The following is a 17,235-nucleotide window of genomic DNA, read 5'->3' on the forward strand; positions in this document are numbered from 1 at the left end:
AAGGAGGCAATAGCCCACTTTTGCAATAGTATGAGCTTTTTCGTTCCCATACAGTGTCAAGAGGGTGGGGTAACATCCTAGTCCAAGGAAGTCATCTTCCCCACACAGAAGTTATAAAGTTTGTGCTTCACAGAAACACCAGCCCATCACAGTCATCACAGCTTGCTATTTGTACCAGAAGCACCATATTCTGTGAGCAGAAGTAGAGCATCAATTGAAGCAGTCACCTGGTCTTCCAAATCAATATTGTATGTTTTTCTCTGTGCCTCTTGGGTCCAATATGCTGACATATTTTAGTAGTTTCTCTAAAGATTGAAACTTCCTGAGTTTCTTTACACTTTTTTGTGAGGTGTAGCAGATATGCAATCAAAAGAGAGATGGCAAACTGAACAGTCTCTGGCTTGGTGGTTGCTAGTGAGAAGCAAAGTGTCCCACAGAGATTAATTCCAGTCTGGAGTCCATTTTTATGGCATACGAAGCTCATGTTAGCACACGCAAACATTGGCACCACATACAAACACCGCTGAACTCTGCGTGGGTGTGGATAACATTGGTTTAGTACTATGTTAGACATGTAGGATGAAAGGGCATGCCATCAACCAAGTGATAAAATTATGTAGAATTAAATAAAAACTTACTGTGCTGTTTGAGAGATAGAAAGATTTCTGGTAGTAAATGACCTCGCTGCTCTTTTGGAACTTGCTGAATTCTCAGCTGAGGAATAAGAGCTGTCTTCAAACAGCTAGGAATAATAAAACCAGATGGAGTAATTAGACCTTGTGTATTTTCTGCTTAAACAGATTTTCTAGAATCCAGGCACTGATATATAGATAGACAGACAGCTATAGATAAAGTTAGTTACAGGTAGATATATGGTAGTTGGCAAGAGCTTCCTCCAGCCAGTGCCCTGAATTAAAATGTTAAAATCTCACTTTCTAAACAAACAAAATCCAGAAGACCCAAAGCTGATTTGCCCACAGAACCCTCACATCAGAAAGGTGGGACAGCCTGCAGAGAAGACATGTTTTTACAAAGACATTCATCATGTCTTTGGGAAGGGCTCTACCCACATTTGTTACAAGCACACTGGTGACTAAAAAGGCCAATACGAGATATTCACGTCCGGTTGCAAAAGGCACAGCAGAAAGACTCCTTAGGTGGTATATTCTGCAAGGCACGATTCTTTCTGCGTTGTCTTTTCTCGCGTTCTCAAAAGCATCAGCAGCGTTATAGATGGTGTGTCTCCAGGCCTCCTGATTGGAGGCCAGAGTAGACCAGTGATGAAGATCAAGATGGCCAAGGCTGAGATGTTGTTTCAGGGAGTCTTCGTATCTTCTCTTCGGGGCTCCTCTCTTGCAGCAGCCAGTGGCAAGTTCACCATAAAGCAAAATCTTAGGGAGGTGGTGGTCCTTCATCCTGGAGACGTGTCCTGCCCAATGCAGCTGTGTTCTCAGCAACATGGCCTCAATGCTTGTGACTGCTGCTTGTTCTAGAACAGATGTATTGGTCACATAATCTGACCAGTGGATGTTTAGGATTGTATGGAGACAGCGTTGATGGAAGCATTCTAGGAGACGCAGGTGGTGGCGGTAGATGACCCATGATTCAGATCCATATAAAAGAGTAGACGGCACAGTGGTTTTGTAAACACTGATCTTTGTGCTTTTCTTCAAGTGTTTATTATGCCAAACTCTTTTATGAAGCTTTCCGAAAGCACTGTGTGCCTTTGTTGTCTATCTTTCCATCAATCTTACCATCCGAGGAGATGAGGCTACCTAGGTAATCAAACTGCTGGACTGATTTGAGCTCTGATTCACCAATGGTGATATGGGGATCAAAGACATTCAGCATGAGCTTAACACCATATCAAGTCAGTGATCCAGCAATTCCACTAAGACTCGTATGGGAACTTTCTTGAAAATCATAAAGTGAAATAACTAATTGTTTTAAAACAGCACTGTTTTGTTTGGTGGGGTTTTTTTGTTTGTTTGGGGTGTGTGTGTGTTTTAATTTGAGCTCCAAACATACATTAGCCAGGAAAATTATTTTTATTTTTACCTGAACACATGCTTCTTTCTTAGTCACTAGAGATACTACAGGATTTTCAGGACAGGTCATGGCTTGTGGGGGTTGTAAAATGGCAGGTCTAATGACATTCCGCAATTGACTTGGTGACAAGGATCCTTGCAAAATACAAACACAAAATATTTAAACAGAAACTTTTTCTTCACACCTAATCCATACCTGTATGTCTTGCCTCTTTAACTGAAAGTTTCAAAACATTTCAAAATAATATTTATTGTTGTTTACCTGCTACATATTCTGAAAAATTGTAATGTTTTCTGAAATACATGACTCTGCAGTGAAACCAACCCCTGTTACCCTATCAGGATAAAAAAGTAATGTGTTATATACATAAACATACATATTTGTGTTTATAAAATATATTTCTATTTATATATTTAAATATATATTTATATTCATACTTGTATTTACTGCTTTTTTTTAGATCTGTCTTCTGGCATTTCAGATTTAATCCCTCCTCTGCAGATGCCAATAGGGTTTTTCATTGCCTTCTCTGGGAGCAGAAGTACTCAGAAACATGGAATTTCACTATTCAAGGTTATATTCAGTTCTATTCAGTTATATTCAGTCCACTCAGGAAATAAGTAGTCAGAGCAGATACTCAGACCAGAGTTCATAGGACGTTTGCACTGTCAAATGAATAACCTATAAATTGCATAAAGACACTTAGCCTATCACTCATTATGGAAAATAGCTGATATTTTTATGTCTTCTGGATCTGTTAAGAATGTCTTTGTGGAACTACAATGAGAAACTCTTACAATGACAGTTACCTTCTTTTGTACTTTTTATGAAGTCAGGGTTTCTTCGAAGAAGAGCTGCAGTCATGAATATGTTATTCTTCTTTACTACAGAAAAGGAAATTAAACTTCAATAATTAATAATAACAAATTTTAATCATTAATTCATGTTTCTGTAACCCCTCCCTATTTTGGAGGTATCTGAACAATACTCTAATCTATCCATCTAATGAAGATTACTGAGATAGCTGTTTACTGTCTCAGTTTTACAAGTGGGTAGACTTAGGCACAGAAAGCACCATAGCTTTCCTGGCTATATCAGAGGCAGAAGTGTTTTGGATATTATTGAATGTTTTAAACTCAAAATTTTTTTTCAGCTTTGGAGACTGGGTGCTGCTGTTTTGTATAAGTCGTTGAAATGGCAATGCCATCTAGTTGAGTTTTAGGCATTATTAAGACGAATAAACGAGGCCCAAGCATATGGGCACAAATCTATTCTGCTAAAAAGAGCTTCAAAATTACTATAATAATGATGGCAATGCACTATTGATGCTTTCACTGTTTTAATAAAGATATCAAACGCCAGTAAAAAAGTGATGACAACTATGTTGTCAAAGCCTAGAAGATAAGCAGGTTATTGTATCTGTCACCGACATGTGGATAGCTGTGGAGCCAGCCAAGGATTGTTGGTAATAACATGCTGTGTGAAAGTACAGGATATGGCTGGAGAAGGGGCCATATGGAGGTAGGGCAGCATTTTTGGGGGACGAAAGTCCTTGTTCTGGCTCCTGGAGATAAGCACAACACAGCACAGTGCAATCACAGGAATGAGGCACAGAAGTAGGGATGTAGGGGGGATCAAGACCACCCAAGACACCCAAAGCCTCCAACCCATTTCCAGAAAGACTTGAAGAACAGACTGCTAATGGTAAAAGATTTGCACAGAAAGTGAGAAACTTCTAAGAGGGTGGGAAAAACTTCTCTATAAAAAGGTACCCTCATGAACCCCAGGTGCATGTGCACACCAGGGCCCTGGACACCCCATCAGCTGAAGCTAGGACTAGTGATCTCTTTTTCTCTCTTTCTTTATCTCTCTCTCTCACTGTCTAATTCATCTCTCTCTTTCCTTTCACCCTACCCCTTTATCCAAAACTCATCCACTGCTCATACTAGGAGATCAGGGACTAACTTGTACCAATTTCCATGTCAAGTATGTTATTTACTAATAAAACTTGTAACCTTTTTTGGACTGTCTTTCTTTTCCACCACAAGCATCTCTGAATCTTGGGTGCTCCCTTCCCCTTAAGAACATCACACTTGTCCTCAAATGGCACAAGCGATACACTACATACAATCACTACTTTTTCATTGCAGAAACAGTGTGGTTTGTTGCTTTTGCAGTGCTGTGTCCTTTTATAATTGTTTAGAAATCCTTTATACCACTGTCTGTCAAGGACCTGACTCTGGTAAGAGACATAAACTAGGATTCAAGACCACTTCGTTGTTCCTGTGGTGGGAGAATACTCCCTGGGTCACTGGTTAGATGGAAGACTGGATAGAAAATTATATTCCTATATTCCATCACCATTAAATTGCAAGCAAACTATTAATGTAATTACTGTAAGTACATTCTAGTTTTTTTCAAATGTAATTTGTACCACAGTCTGTAATTGCCTATTTGCAAATTATTCAAAGATTCCACCCCAACCCTGCAGGATGCAAAAAACATGTCTTCTATTGAAGTGCCAGTCCTCCTCCTAAAACATTCCTTTTTTCTGTCTAAATACCAGACTAGTCCAATGCACTTCAGCTCTGTCCTGCTGAAAAGCATTTCTGTATACCTCTTTATTGTAGCTAATACCTACTTTTCCACATAAATGTGTATTTTTAATTACCTGTCTGGGAAGGAGGGAAGGTAGGAGGGATGGTAAAGGAAGATGATCTACCTCTTTTCTGAGTGAGAGCTGTATCTGAAAGAATAAGAGACTGAAATTATCATCTGTTTGGAGAACAGGAAAGATCAGAAAGATCAATTTTAGGGTTAGCCAGATTGATGTCATGCCTTCAGTGGCAGTAGAGTAAATTATTATCTGCTATCTACAAGCTTTATGAAGTAGACTGTTAGGTAATGTCTATACTGCTTATTCAGAGAGGTCTCTGAGGCTGAGGGTAGAGCCTGGCTCAGGCACACAGGTAATCCCCTCTGTAACTGGAATTCTGTCCTGGAGACCTCCAGCTGGAGAGATCCAAAACAGAACCAAGGAGTGAGCTGTCGCTTTAACAGTGTGGGCAGTCAAGAGGTCAAATACTCAAGTTTCCTTCTGCACCCCATGTTATTGTAGGAATACCCTACAATTTCTACCATATGTATGTTTGGGGGTTTTTTTGGTATGATCTCGGTATGATTTTCAGAGTAAACCAAGCTTATCTTATCTTAAATCCTCTGAGCTACATTCGGGTGTGTCACAGAACTATATAAAACAGAAAATAGTGTACACTATAATGTATTAATACACATAGTATACACTATGTGTATTAATGAATTATTAATTTATATTAATAATTAGAACATATTAATGCCTAAATTCAGAAGTACCTTTCTAGTCCCATCCATATGTTACATAAACATTGTAAAAAAACAGATCAGTCCTTCTGCACTCAGTGATTTGTTTGCATTTCCCATGGAAGCAACATATAGTCCTTAAAGGGCCTTGCCAGTCAGCTGTTTGCTGGACAGAAGGAGAAGCCCTTTTGGAAACTGTTTTACATTTTTAAGGATTGCCCAGGGAAAAAATGCTGATCTCTTCCAGAAGCCAGGAAATATCGCTCCTTTCCGGCTTTCCTCCTCCCTTGACTGTGAGCAACTCTAGAAAATTATATGAAATATATAGATTTTTCAACTTTGTGTAATATTATATAAGTATGGAAAAAGAATATATTTTTACTTAAAAAGGTATTTATTGGAAATTACTAGTGAGTATATCAGTGTTTAATTTTCAGGACTTTCAGCATGCCTATAGTGCAAAAACATTTCTTAGACAGGAAAATTTATTCTCTTCTTCACCAGATAAGAATACAGAACTACAGGAATTAGAACATGACAGGAGCTAAATGTCATACCAATGTTAGGCTGAGCGCCAGACTTTTGGAAAGTAAAAGATGATGATCTTGCACGTTTTCTGGAACAACTAATGAAATCTAGAGAAAAGGAAATATAATGTTATGCAGAGACAGGTTGGTAGGAGATTTCAGCACAATCTTATGATACAGAATTAAAACCTGAACACAATAAATTCTAGAACTGACTTACAGAACAGCTTTAAGGCAATACCTAAGAGCAAGAGGTCTTTGGAATCTCAGTCAACACCTGCCACAAAGCCCTAGGGAGTCTTCTTTATTTCTACTAATTTCAGGGAACTCAAAGCAAGCCCTCAGAATCAGTTCATAGCCCAGAAGACATTAAGAATGAGAAGTTATATTATAATGCTGCCTAAACAAATAGAAAAGGCAATGAGAAGCTCATGAATATGTTTGGTCAATTTTCAGGGCTTCTGGAGTTTGTCTTTCTGGTAAATATGAGAGTTAGGATGGAAGAATTCTTGAGGTAAGACAGGGACATATATATTAGGACATAGTAAGTTGCTTTACAACCCACAAGGTCTTAGTCTACTGATAGGGATTTGCCCTTTCTCCTACAAAGTAAGGGTCCAAACACTGTTTTCACAGGCAACAGTCAGACCTATGAATAACCCATTGTGTATTATACATAAAGTGTATGAAGAGGTTATTACCATTTTCAGCTTTGCAAACTAGGTCTTCTGCAGGACGCTGGGATAAAAAAAAAAAGGCATGGAAAGGTCAAGGAAAAAAGAACAGTCATTTTCTAGACCAAGACACAAAGTATTGCAATTCAGCATATATGCATTAAAAGCAGCCTTGTTTCTACTTTCTACTCTTCCCTGTTCTATTTTGAGACCACTTATTACAAGTCTTAACCTGGGCTAAAATCTTTTACTATTACTAGGATAATTTCTATAGAAACCCCATTTCTCAGCAATTTTTATCAATAAAGTAAAAAAAAAGCTTTTCACCTTCAAAAGACGATCCTTCTTTTCAAAAACAAATTTTGGCTGGGCAAGCACTGATTTCTCTGGAAAAAAGAGATCATTTTTAATAATAGTTCTGTAATAGTACTTCTCAACCACAGTTTTGAAAATGCTGTGCCATAACAAACAGGAGTTTATCCTTTTGAGACAAAGGAAGAAAATACAGAGCTGCAGTGATGTACAGCACAGTACATCAATTTTTTTAAAAAAGCTATAGTCCTCCAATCTGAGTGTGGGTTTTGCCTAACCAGATGCCATGGGATTTAACCTCATATATTTTAACAATTCTTATAATGAAAAAGAAAAAAAATGTGCTTGTAGCCTTTACAAACAACATCTGCCATCTTTTAAGAACAAGAGTGAACTGCATCTTTGGGTGTCAGAAAAGTGCAAAGACGTGACATGTAAAATATCTCTAAAGGAAAGAAAACAAGGAAATGTGTTACACTTGGCCTCTCAGCTATATTCACACATCCCACTCTTTAGGCTTCAGGGAGGTGAATGCTCGGTGTTAGTTTTAATGTGTGAGTATGATATATAAACATAGGAAGTTCTGTAACGCAAATTCTACTCTCAGCATACCTCTGCATTTCTTAGTCATGATTGAAATAAATTTTGGACCCATGTTCTTTTTTCCTATGAAACATTTTTCAGCACACATTTGCCTCACATCAGATTTTGTGTTGATTCAGGGTTCACTACTTCTACATCTTATACAACTTCTTCAGGCTACTTACTTTGCTAAGCTTGTGATCTCCACAGCCTGTGCAACCCTAATGGACTAAATTTGGTTGTCAGCTTAAAAGAAGAAGGGGTTTTCACCAGCACCACTGATTAGTGGCACATTTATTATTCAAAAAATTGAATAATTAATGAGCAAAGAAGCAGACACAAATAGATTTTTTAGACTACCACATTCAGGATTTATCTCGTGCTAGCCTGAGGTATCTGTAATGTGCAGTCAATAGGAACAATCAGCTTCTGAGTATGAGCATGTTTTAGCTGTGTACTTCAGATGTTTAATTGGAACCTAAGCGTGTGCATTTCTCTCCATGGCTGATAAGGACAGACTTATGTGACTACTGAACTATTTGACTGGCTTCTGGCCAGAGAAATCCCACACTTTTTGCCTTTTTAAGTGACATTCGACAGAATATTTATCGTGTGCACCACATATTTATAACACTGGCTTCCTCTGTAACCTCTTCATCAAAAATGTCCACGTGAAAATATATTTTTTTTTTATCTTGGCTTGCACACCCATCTGTGATGAAACCACTCTAGCATGGGTATCAATTACTTAAGAGTTTAATAAAGCAAATGTCAACCTATTATGGAGGAGTTAATATTACTACATAAAAATATTTTCAATAATCAAGAAAAAAGTAAACATTGCTAAAATAAATGCTTCATTTATGTAAACAGGGGCAAGAAGCATGAAACTATTACTCTAATCCAAAGATATACAGGCACAGGAGTAATAACTAATACAGTTTTGCTGTTGTTAAAGTTCATTATGTGTGTGTAAAAGAATGAAGGTCTAGTTGGTCCTTAAAGAAATAGCAGAAGAAAGTTCACTTTATTGCTCTGAAAAAAAAAACAAACCAAACTCTCTGTCACTGAAAGTTGAAGAAAAATTCCATAATCCAGTTGTATCTGGGGTCCACGGCACGGCATGAGATGGAGCAATTCCACTTTTATTCACTAGAGGGGAGTGGCATACATAAACAACAGTATTTCACTGAAATACGATTTTTTAAAAAGAAAATAGGCTTTTTCCTATCCCCTTAAAAAAGAAACAAGCAAACAAACAAGTAACTCTGGTATTCTTATTGAATTAAGGAAAAATACAAAAATTAAAGCTTGACTATAGAAACCTTCATATTCTCCACTTTAGTTCTCAAAGCTCAAAAGCTTGCAATATTTTTAAAGGTACATTTTCTACTCCAAATGACAGAGTTAGCAAAGAGTGAATTACTGTGAAAAAGGAATTGACTTACTATCACAGAGTGAACTTTTGATGGAGCTGAAAGGCTATAGGGAGTTTGAAGGAATTAGGAAAGTTCATTACGTTTTAAACAATAAAATTCCAATAGTAGTTGAAAACCCAGAAGTTCCTGAAGAGAAAATTATAACTGGTTGATTACCAACAAAATCATGTGAAGCTACCAAATAATGGTATCTCATAAGATAAATAGACGTATTTTACTATTGAAGTAAATATAAAGGATATATCCCATCAACTGCTCTTGAACCAAAAGGTTGCCTGTAGATTTAGTCAGAGGATGCTGGGGTTGCCACGGTTATTTATAGTTGTTACAGTTCTATATTGCTTCTACACAAATCAAGAAAACCTTTTCATAATTCCTGAAGAGTACTCCACAAGAAGAGTACTCTACTGATTTTACTCATCAGTAAGACCTTCACTCTTCAATCAGGCTATTCATAACAGGGTTTTAAATGTACATTTGTGTTAACCATGTATGCCTATGAAGCATAAATTTCCAATTACATTTTCAACTTCTTAGATATTCAAGCATGAAATATTTGCAGTTGACCCCCACAGAAAAAGAGAGGCAGAATTTCTTGTGGATATAACATGAGGGCATCAAGGAGTTACCAGAATTGTGTCCACATGATAATTTTAACACTGGTGAGCACATCTGCACTTCTCCCCTTCATTTTCTGCACTCAGACTGATGCTGCCAAGGTGGATGGCTATGCCGGGAGGAAGAAAAGTCCTTCTGCACCCTCTGCTCTTGGCAGCACTGGGGGCACCCAGCCAGACAGTGCCAGACTCTGCCCCAGGAAAGAGGCAGCAGCAGCCAAGGCTGGGTACAAGCAGATGCAGAGGAACAGGGATGGGGTGGGCTGGAACCATCCCCCTCATCATCATCAACAAGACACAGACAGACACAGGCTGGCTAGTGCCAGGTTAGGACTGGGCCACTCTGGTCCTCAGCAGCTTGGCACTTGTGCATAGAAGAGCCTGATGGAAAAGTTACCAGAAGAACATGCCAAATGAGCTGCCTCTGGCTGCAAGGACCGGAATAATCCACCAGCCTCAGCCAGCAGTCCAGACACAGAACCTATCTGTCTGCCCATGCATAATCACCACAGACTGGGCTCTCTTTCCGTTGCTACAGGTCCCCTGAAGCTATTGAATTAGAAAGGTCTTGGCCTAATGTTTCCTGTATTCAAAGTTCAACATAGGCCCTTGCCTGTAAGATGCATTAGAAGTGTCTAATCCCTCTGCTTAAAATCTCACCTTTATGGCCTCCTGGCTCAAGCCTACTGTCCTGCACAGAAGCACTGTCAAGTGTGCTCCAACCTGAGCTACTGGTGACATGGAAGTCACCCAGGTCACAGGATGGAGCCTGCATTTATAAAGTTCCATTTGAAAGAGTAATTTTGGGAAAAGTTGTTGGCTGCTGCCTAAGAAGCACTGCCAGAATGATATACAAGAAATAATGTAAAATTGCTTTTACCAGCTTTGCTTGTATCCCAAAAGCCAGCATTGTCCATGAGATGTAAGGGTCTCTCCGTTTTAGCTGTGACATTCCACTCTTCACTTCCACTCCTGTTGCTTTTTCTAAAGCTCTTGAGACTTCACAAAATATATACATTAAAATAGGTAGGACACTGATGGGTTTAAAATTTTTAGAGTTATTATTATTGTTCCATCTTGCCCTAAACACAGATAAATGATCCTTAATTTTTGAGGGCTAAGGACACAGTGGAGAGAATATAAGGCCATATCTGTTTAATTTTCAGACAGTCCTATGCCTGAAATCATATGTGAAAAGTGGTGAGAATTCTATTCCTCCCAAAGAAATGCAAAAAACCCCTCAAATCTTTAAAAAAGTAAGATGGCAATTGTGATCTCAATAAAGGTTTTTAATTTCTGACTTTGAAACCATTAATTTTTATGTTTTTACATTTTCAGATTAAATGAAAAAAATTTTAAAAATCAGTTGCATCTTCACCATTACCAAACTTGAGAGAAGACTGAAAATATTTTAATTCATATTCATACCACATACTTTCACATTTTTATATCTAAAGATGGACATGCTGCTGGCCAAGGCCAAGCCCACCAGCCAACAGTGACAGCGCCTCTGGAATAATGGATTTAAGAAGGGGGGAAAATTACTACGCAAGAGCAAATGCAGCTGGGAGAGAGGAGTGGGAATGCATGAGAGGAGCAGCTCTGCAGACACAAGGTCAGCGAAGGAGGAAGGTGAGGAGGTGCTCCAGGCACTGGAGCAGAGATTCCCCTGCAGGCCACGGTGCAGATCATGGTGAGGCAGCTGTGCCCCTGCAGCCCACGGGGGTCCACGGGGGAGCAGAGATCCACCTGCAGCCCATGGAGGACCCCACACAGGAGCAGGTGGATGCCCAGAGGAGGTTGTGACCACGTGGGAAGCCCATGCTTGAGCAGTCTCCTGCCAGAACACATGGTCCCATGGAGAGAGGAGCCTACTGGAGCAGGTTTGCTGACAGGACCCCCAGGAGCCCATGGGGGAGACACACTGGAACAGCCTGTTCCTAAGGGCTGTACCCTGTTGGACAGACTCCTGTTGGAGAAGTTCATGGAAGACTGTCTCCTTTGGGCAGGGCCCCATGCTGGAACAGGGGAAGAGTGTGAGAAGCCCTCCCTATGATGAAGAAGGAGAGGTAGAGACGACGTGTGATGAACTGACCAAAACCCCCATTCCCCATCCCCCTGCTCCACTCAGTGAGAGCAGATAGAGAAATCAGGAGTGAAGTTAGTGCTGTGCAGAAGGGAAGAGTGGGTGGGAATGTTTGGGGTTTTTTAAGATTTGGGTTTATTTTTCATTACCCTACTCTGATTTGATTGGTAATAAACTAAATTAATTTCCCAAAGTCTAGTCTGTTTCACCCATGACAGTAAATGCTGAGTGATCTCTCCTATCTTGACCCACAAACCTTCTGTTATGTTCTTCCCCCTGTTCAGCTGAGAAGGGGAGTGACAGAGTGGCTTTGGCGAGGATCTGGCATCCAGACAGCATCAACATACCACAAGAGTAAATAACAAAACAAATCAAAACAAAAAATCCACCCCTCTTGATGAAAAATCATTTTTCTCAAATGGAATATGATACTGGAAAATTGTAAAATCTTTAAATAATGGCACTGACCTACAAAACTTTTACCTGCATTCAGCTTTCCTTCACAACATCCTAGTAAGCATTACACGACAAGCAAAAACTACGACACAAAAATTTATAATCAGATTATAATTTTATCCTATCAAATGATGACTCTGACGTAGTATTAACAAGTTTCTGTGCTCTGATATGCTATAGCATGAATTTCAATAGTTTTGCACATTACTGTGATAATTCGCAAAATTAAAAGCAGAAACACTACTGTGTTTTGATGTTATAGCTTAGACTGCTGGTACCCAAGTCACAGAACTCAAACCAAGAAAAGTTAATCAATAATAACAAATTCTTGCACATAACATTGCCACTTTCCTGGTTTCACATATAAATTAGGTCAATGGGATCATGTAATTTGGGAAGATGTTGGGAAGACAAGTAGATTTACTGTGACTATAGTTTCTACAGCCCCAGAGATAGTTTTGTATTACTAAAATACTAAATAAAAACCACAAGGAAAGCTCTGACTCTGTCACTTATGAATATATGTTGTTTAAAACTATTACTTGAAAAAACACTCAGACAAAATTTGTGGTATTTTGTGGCAACATACATGAAGAAAAAGCAACGATCGACTAGCATTTAAGGGGGAGACATGGATCCAGAAATTTATATAGTTCCACTCAAAAAAAGAAATTACTTTATCTATTCTAGACAATCATCTGTCCATTAACACTTGGCCTCAAGAGTATCAGAGTTAAATTGTGTACTTATACAACTAATTTTTGTTCAATATGCTGCAAAAATATAGAAAACTACACCTATATTTTGGGCAATAAAACTGCAATGACAAGGAGGAGAGAAATACATATAGTGAAAATAAGCAATAGGATAAACTAACAAAATACTTTGCCCTCTAAGCTCAGACTCATGTTTAAATACTGTTTCTGGCTTTTCATACAAAAAGATATCTGTCGGTATTTCCAGAGATGGACCATTTTCATTTGGAAAGAGGTGAAAAATAGCAAAAACCTTCTGGCCGAGGATTTCCCAAACCTGCAATAAAACCGTGGTTTCTCTTTTGAAAATACTCACTAGAATTGGTAACATAAAGTAAGAGTCAGTTCACAGCCAAACAAAAGTGCTACAATGCTGCCAGCCAACATCTCAGGTCCCTCAGTGACCTCACTACATAAGCCAGGCTTTCCTTTGCCAAAACTTAGGTAAGGAAGATTACATGAGGCAAAATTGGGGTGTCCTAGAACAGTACTTTATGCATCCAACTTAATAAAAGTTAAAGAAGTACAGAAAAAGGTTTATAAAATTTCACATTGCTGATCCCGAGGGCCAGGTGTGTTTCTGGAAGCACTGGACAGTTGAGCGCTCTGGTGGAACTCACATGCGCAGCTGGCTGCTCAGTACCTTTGAAAAACCAGGTCACTAATTTAAGACCCTAAATATGGACCTATAAAGCTTCTTTCAGATTCTCGTTTATTACCCTTCACGCTTTTAGTTTTTGCTTATGGAGTATATTCAGTACTTTCTAAGACAACTCTCTTGAAAATTAAGATCAGTTTTAATGCCAAGACTGCAGGATTTTCCAAGCAAATTTACTTTTTTTTTTTTTACTAAGACATCATAAGATTGATTAGGTCCTTTGCATCTATCTATTATATTTATCCATTCCATGTACATAATGGGCTTTATTTAATCTGTAAACACTAAAAACAAAATGGGAAAATAAAACAGGGTCATAAATCAAATGAAATTCTAATCTGGTCAAATCTCCAATGCTGATCAGAAGAATTTTCCATAGACAAAGGTACCAGAGATTACATGTTGCTACAGAGTAACATACAGGTTCAGTATCTTACTCATAATTCCAGACTTGTATGCTAATGGAACTTTTTCTTCTATAATACCCTTCTGAGTGTCAGTGAAGTTATAAATTTGGAACAATTTCTCATGAATCCTGATTTTCCAAAAATATTCAATAGAAATTGTTCTAACTAATTGGTCCAAAACCATGTTGAAATGTTTTATGTGAAAAAGTAGTCTCAGTACTGTTAAAATAAAGTACTTCAAACATATTGGGATGAAATTTTGGACAAAGTCTTTTACTATTTTAAAAAGAACATTGCTGAGAATTTTATTTCTAGAGAACTTAAACATATACCAGAGATATTTGGCCTTGCTACAGAAGTGACTGTACTGCCGTGGCCCACAAAGGGACTGCTGAATACAGCACTGCGTGCTGTTCACTCAGTGTTAAATATGAAGTACACATTGCTTATCTTGGGTTCAGACATCATCCTCAAAATACAGTTTGGGGAACTGATAAATAACTTTGCACATCCCTTTTTGGATCAACAGAGGGTACATCATCAAAGAAGTCAGTTTCTGTTTCCACCACTCAGAAAGAAGAAAGGGAAAGTTCATCCAACTGACGATTGCAAAATAAAATTTCTGAAAGAATTTTTCCTGGGACAACTTTACTGCATTGTTAGGACTCCAATCTTGCACATTCTTTGTTGTAGAAATAGTTCATAACCCACATAAATAATTTCCCTGTCATCAGTGACACCAGTTATGAGAGCAAGGATTCTTCATACAGGCACAGTTGTGCATAATCAGATTCTTAACTTTTTAGGACATATTCATCCTCTCTTAAGTCACTCTTCTCAATGCTACAGATTCTAAACATAAATATGGATCAGGGTGGAAAGGGTTCTTTTATTCAAACAATTCCATCTATTACTCCTAGCTCCCACTGTGGTTTATAACATACCATATGAGATTTAAAATTAACATAGTTCTCTTCAGCCACGAAAACTCAGGTGACAGCTTGCAAAAGTGTTTATAAATACAGCATATGTCACACCCATTCATCTCTGTAGAGGACAGTGCTCATCTTTATATGGGCAAAACATAAACAGGCATTAAAAAAACAATAAAATTCACCCTATTTCAGCAATACTTTAATGTAATTTCTGAGAGAAATGAAATCCAGTTGGCTTTATTTCAAAACATTAGAGTGAAGAAAATATTTCTGGGAGTCTCACCACTACGGAGAAATTCTAGCAGTGACCCAATGCCAGAAGTAACAGTGTCACTAGACCAGCTGTGCCAAAGCATGTAACCAAAAATTGTTTTAGAAACACTGAAACTTCTGACATCCAAGCGCTCAGCATTTTTAATCTATCATAAAAGCCTGTAAAATACTCAATGCAAGGGCAATAAAATTCATAGGCATATAAAGTGTTACCAATTTCAGGGCATTGTACCAACATTAAATTTTGTAAATCCCTACGAAGTAGCATAGAAATAACACTCAAGGGTTTTGTGCAGAAATTGATCTATACAGGTAATAAGGTCATGACTGAACAACACTCACACATCCTTAAATTCCAGTTAGTAAATTGGACTGTGTGCTCAACATTAAGCACAAACTGAAAGGCTGATCAACTGATAAATTAGCCCAAGCACTCTAAACTATGTCAGTCGTAGCACCAGGTTTAGACTTTGAAAGTTCATACTTCCTCTTGCTAATTTGGGTTCGTTCATCAACCTGTGTGGTAAAAAATGGTTGATGGCATCATCTGCAAAAAATCCTTAATATTAGTGCCTGTTTCTTTATGCATCCTCTTAAAAACTGATACTATTAAAATTTCAGGTAAATCATTCTCAATTCATGGTCTTCTTCACTACCTCAATAACAAAAGATTATGCTGCCTACCTCTATAGTCAGACATCTGTCTGAGGAACTAGAACAGGACAATTTTGCTCTCGCTGTGCATGGCAGGTCAGGGCAGGAATGGCCAGGAAAACAAGCACTGCTCTAAGGTATGGCTGGGAATGCAAGTGCTGTTCTCACCCATTGCCAGGCCCAGTATTTTGGAAAGCTTCAGAAAGCTTAAATGGCAGGGGAGTCAACACTGTCAGAAGCATGGAAAGGCCACACACACTATCTAGTAGTGTCCTTTCCTCAATTAAAATACAAATTGGAGATTTCTGACAGATTACCACTAGAAACTCGCAATAAAGAAAGCACAGCCAGCCAAGCTCTTGTTTTCTGTTATTCACAACACTGTTACCAACCAGGCACATTCTTTGTGTTTATCCCATTCCCCAGAAACCTCTGGAGGAAAACGAGACATGCAAAAGACGTTAGTTGACAAAACCTACCTGTACAGCATTCCTCCTGGGGATCCAACGGGCTGCTACAGGAGCCACGGCAGGGCCTGGGGACGGTGTCTTCTTTCAAGTGAGCAGCTTGGTGCAGAGCCCAGGGACCACTGGGCCAGTCTATTCTTTCGGGTGGGTCAGGCTTAGCCTCCTCACTCTGCCCAGGTCTGACTGAGAAGTCACAGCTACCACAGGAATGTCGCTTGCCTTTGCAAGCAGGAATGGTCTCATTTCTCATTGTGAGGTCAGCATAAATATCCTTTTACGGATACATGTAATCATGCATATTTTATATATATATATGTATATAAGCCGCAGTTGGGTCTAGAAATCTGTATTTGCCCTCATCAGCTGTTCCCCAGGCCAGCCACCCTTCAAATTAGTCAGCGAGGCCCCGGACGCGCATTCCGGGCAAGCGTTTCCTGGGAGGGAAGGAGGGATGGAAGGAGCGGCGGCGGCGGCCGGCAGGGACTGCGGGTGCTGCGGCCGGAGAGCGGTGACAGCTCGGGCTCGGGGCCGGCTCCTCGCCCACGGGGCGGGCCCTGGGAGGGGACATGTAAAGCCAGGCATATGGACGTAGGAAGGGAGAGAGGGCGGGATGGGGAGCGGCGCGAGCGGCGTTTCCCTGGATCTGCTGAGAGCGCCGGGGTTCAGCCGCGGAGCAGGGCGTGAGGAGGCTCCCAACGGGTGCTGTGCCTGGTATTGATTTTACTGGGCTCTTTGTTTTCCAAAAGGAGATGAAATATCAAGCAAGGCAGCCGAGCGCTGTGATTGTTCCCTTGCTGACGTGAACCAAGTGCAGCGTCAGCAGAAATAGGTGTTGCGGTCCCTTCCTTCCAGAAGTCCTAAGAGTTCAAAGCCTCTCCCGTGCCTCCTGCTGCTCTCTTAAATGACAACAGCCCCAAATTCTTCACGTGGGAGCAATTTCAGGCCATTTTATTTTGCGGACCTGGTGTGAAACTGTCTGTAATCATAACAGTTAAAGAAAAAAAA

At 39.4% G+C, this 17,235-nt stretch overlaps 1 protein-coding gene across 1 annotated transcript in view; it reads right to left on the reverse strand.

Annotated features, from left to right (window-relative positions):
- Positions 1 to 16,697, reverse strand: part of RANBP3L (RAN binding protein 3 like) — a 33,140-nt gene extending 16,443 nt beyond the window's left edge. Inside the window, exons 1-8 of the mRNA XM_027635293.1 lie at positions 16,243 to 16,697; positions 6,917 to 6,975; positions 6,617 to 6,653; positions 5,946 to 6,023; positions 4,721 to 4,795; positions 2,859 to 2,933; positions 2,059 to 2,183; positions 639 to 742 (exon numbers count right to left, since the gene is read on the reverse strand). Of these exons, the coding sequence (XP_027491094.1) occupies positions 639 to 742; positions 2,059 to 2,183; positions 2,859 to 2,933; positions 4,721 to 4,795; positions 5,946 to 6,023; positions 6,617 to 6,653; positions 6,917 to 6,975; positions 16,243 to 16,480 (791 nt within the window). The 5' untranslated portion in view covers positions 16,481 to 16,697. The remainder of the gene's footprint in view (positions 1 to 638; positions 743 to 2,058; positions 2,184 to 2,858; positions 2,934 to 4,720; positions 4,796 to 5,945; positions 6,024 to 6,616; positions 6,654 to 6,916; positions 6,976 to 16,242) is intronic.
- Between the last annotated feature and the right edge of the window lie 538 nt (positions 16,698 to 17,235).

The sequence above is a fragment of the Corapipo altera genome, unplaced genomic scaffold, assembly GCF_003945725.1.
Source record: "Corapipo altera isolate COAL_440 unplaced genomic scaffold, ASM394572v1 61411, whole genome shotgun sequence".
In the NCBI taxonomy this organism is placed as follows: domain Eukaryota; kingdom Metazoa; phylum Chordata; class Aves; order Passeriformes; family Pipridae; genus Corapipo; species Corapipo altera.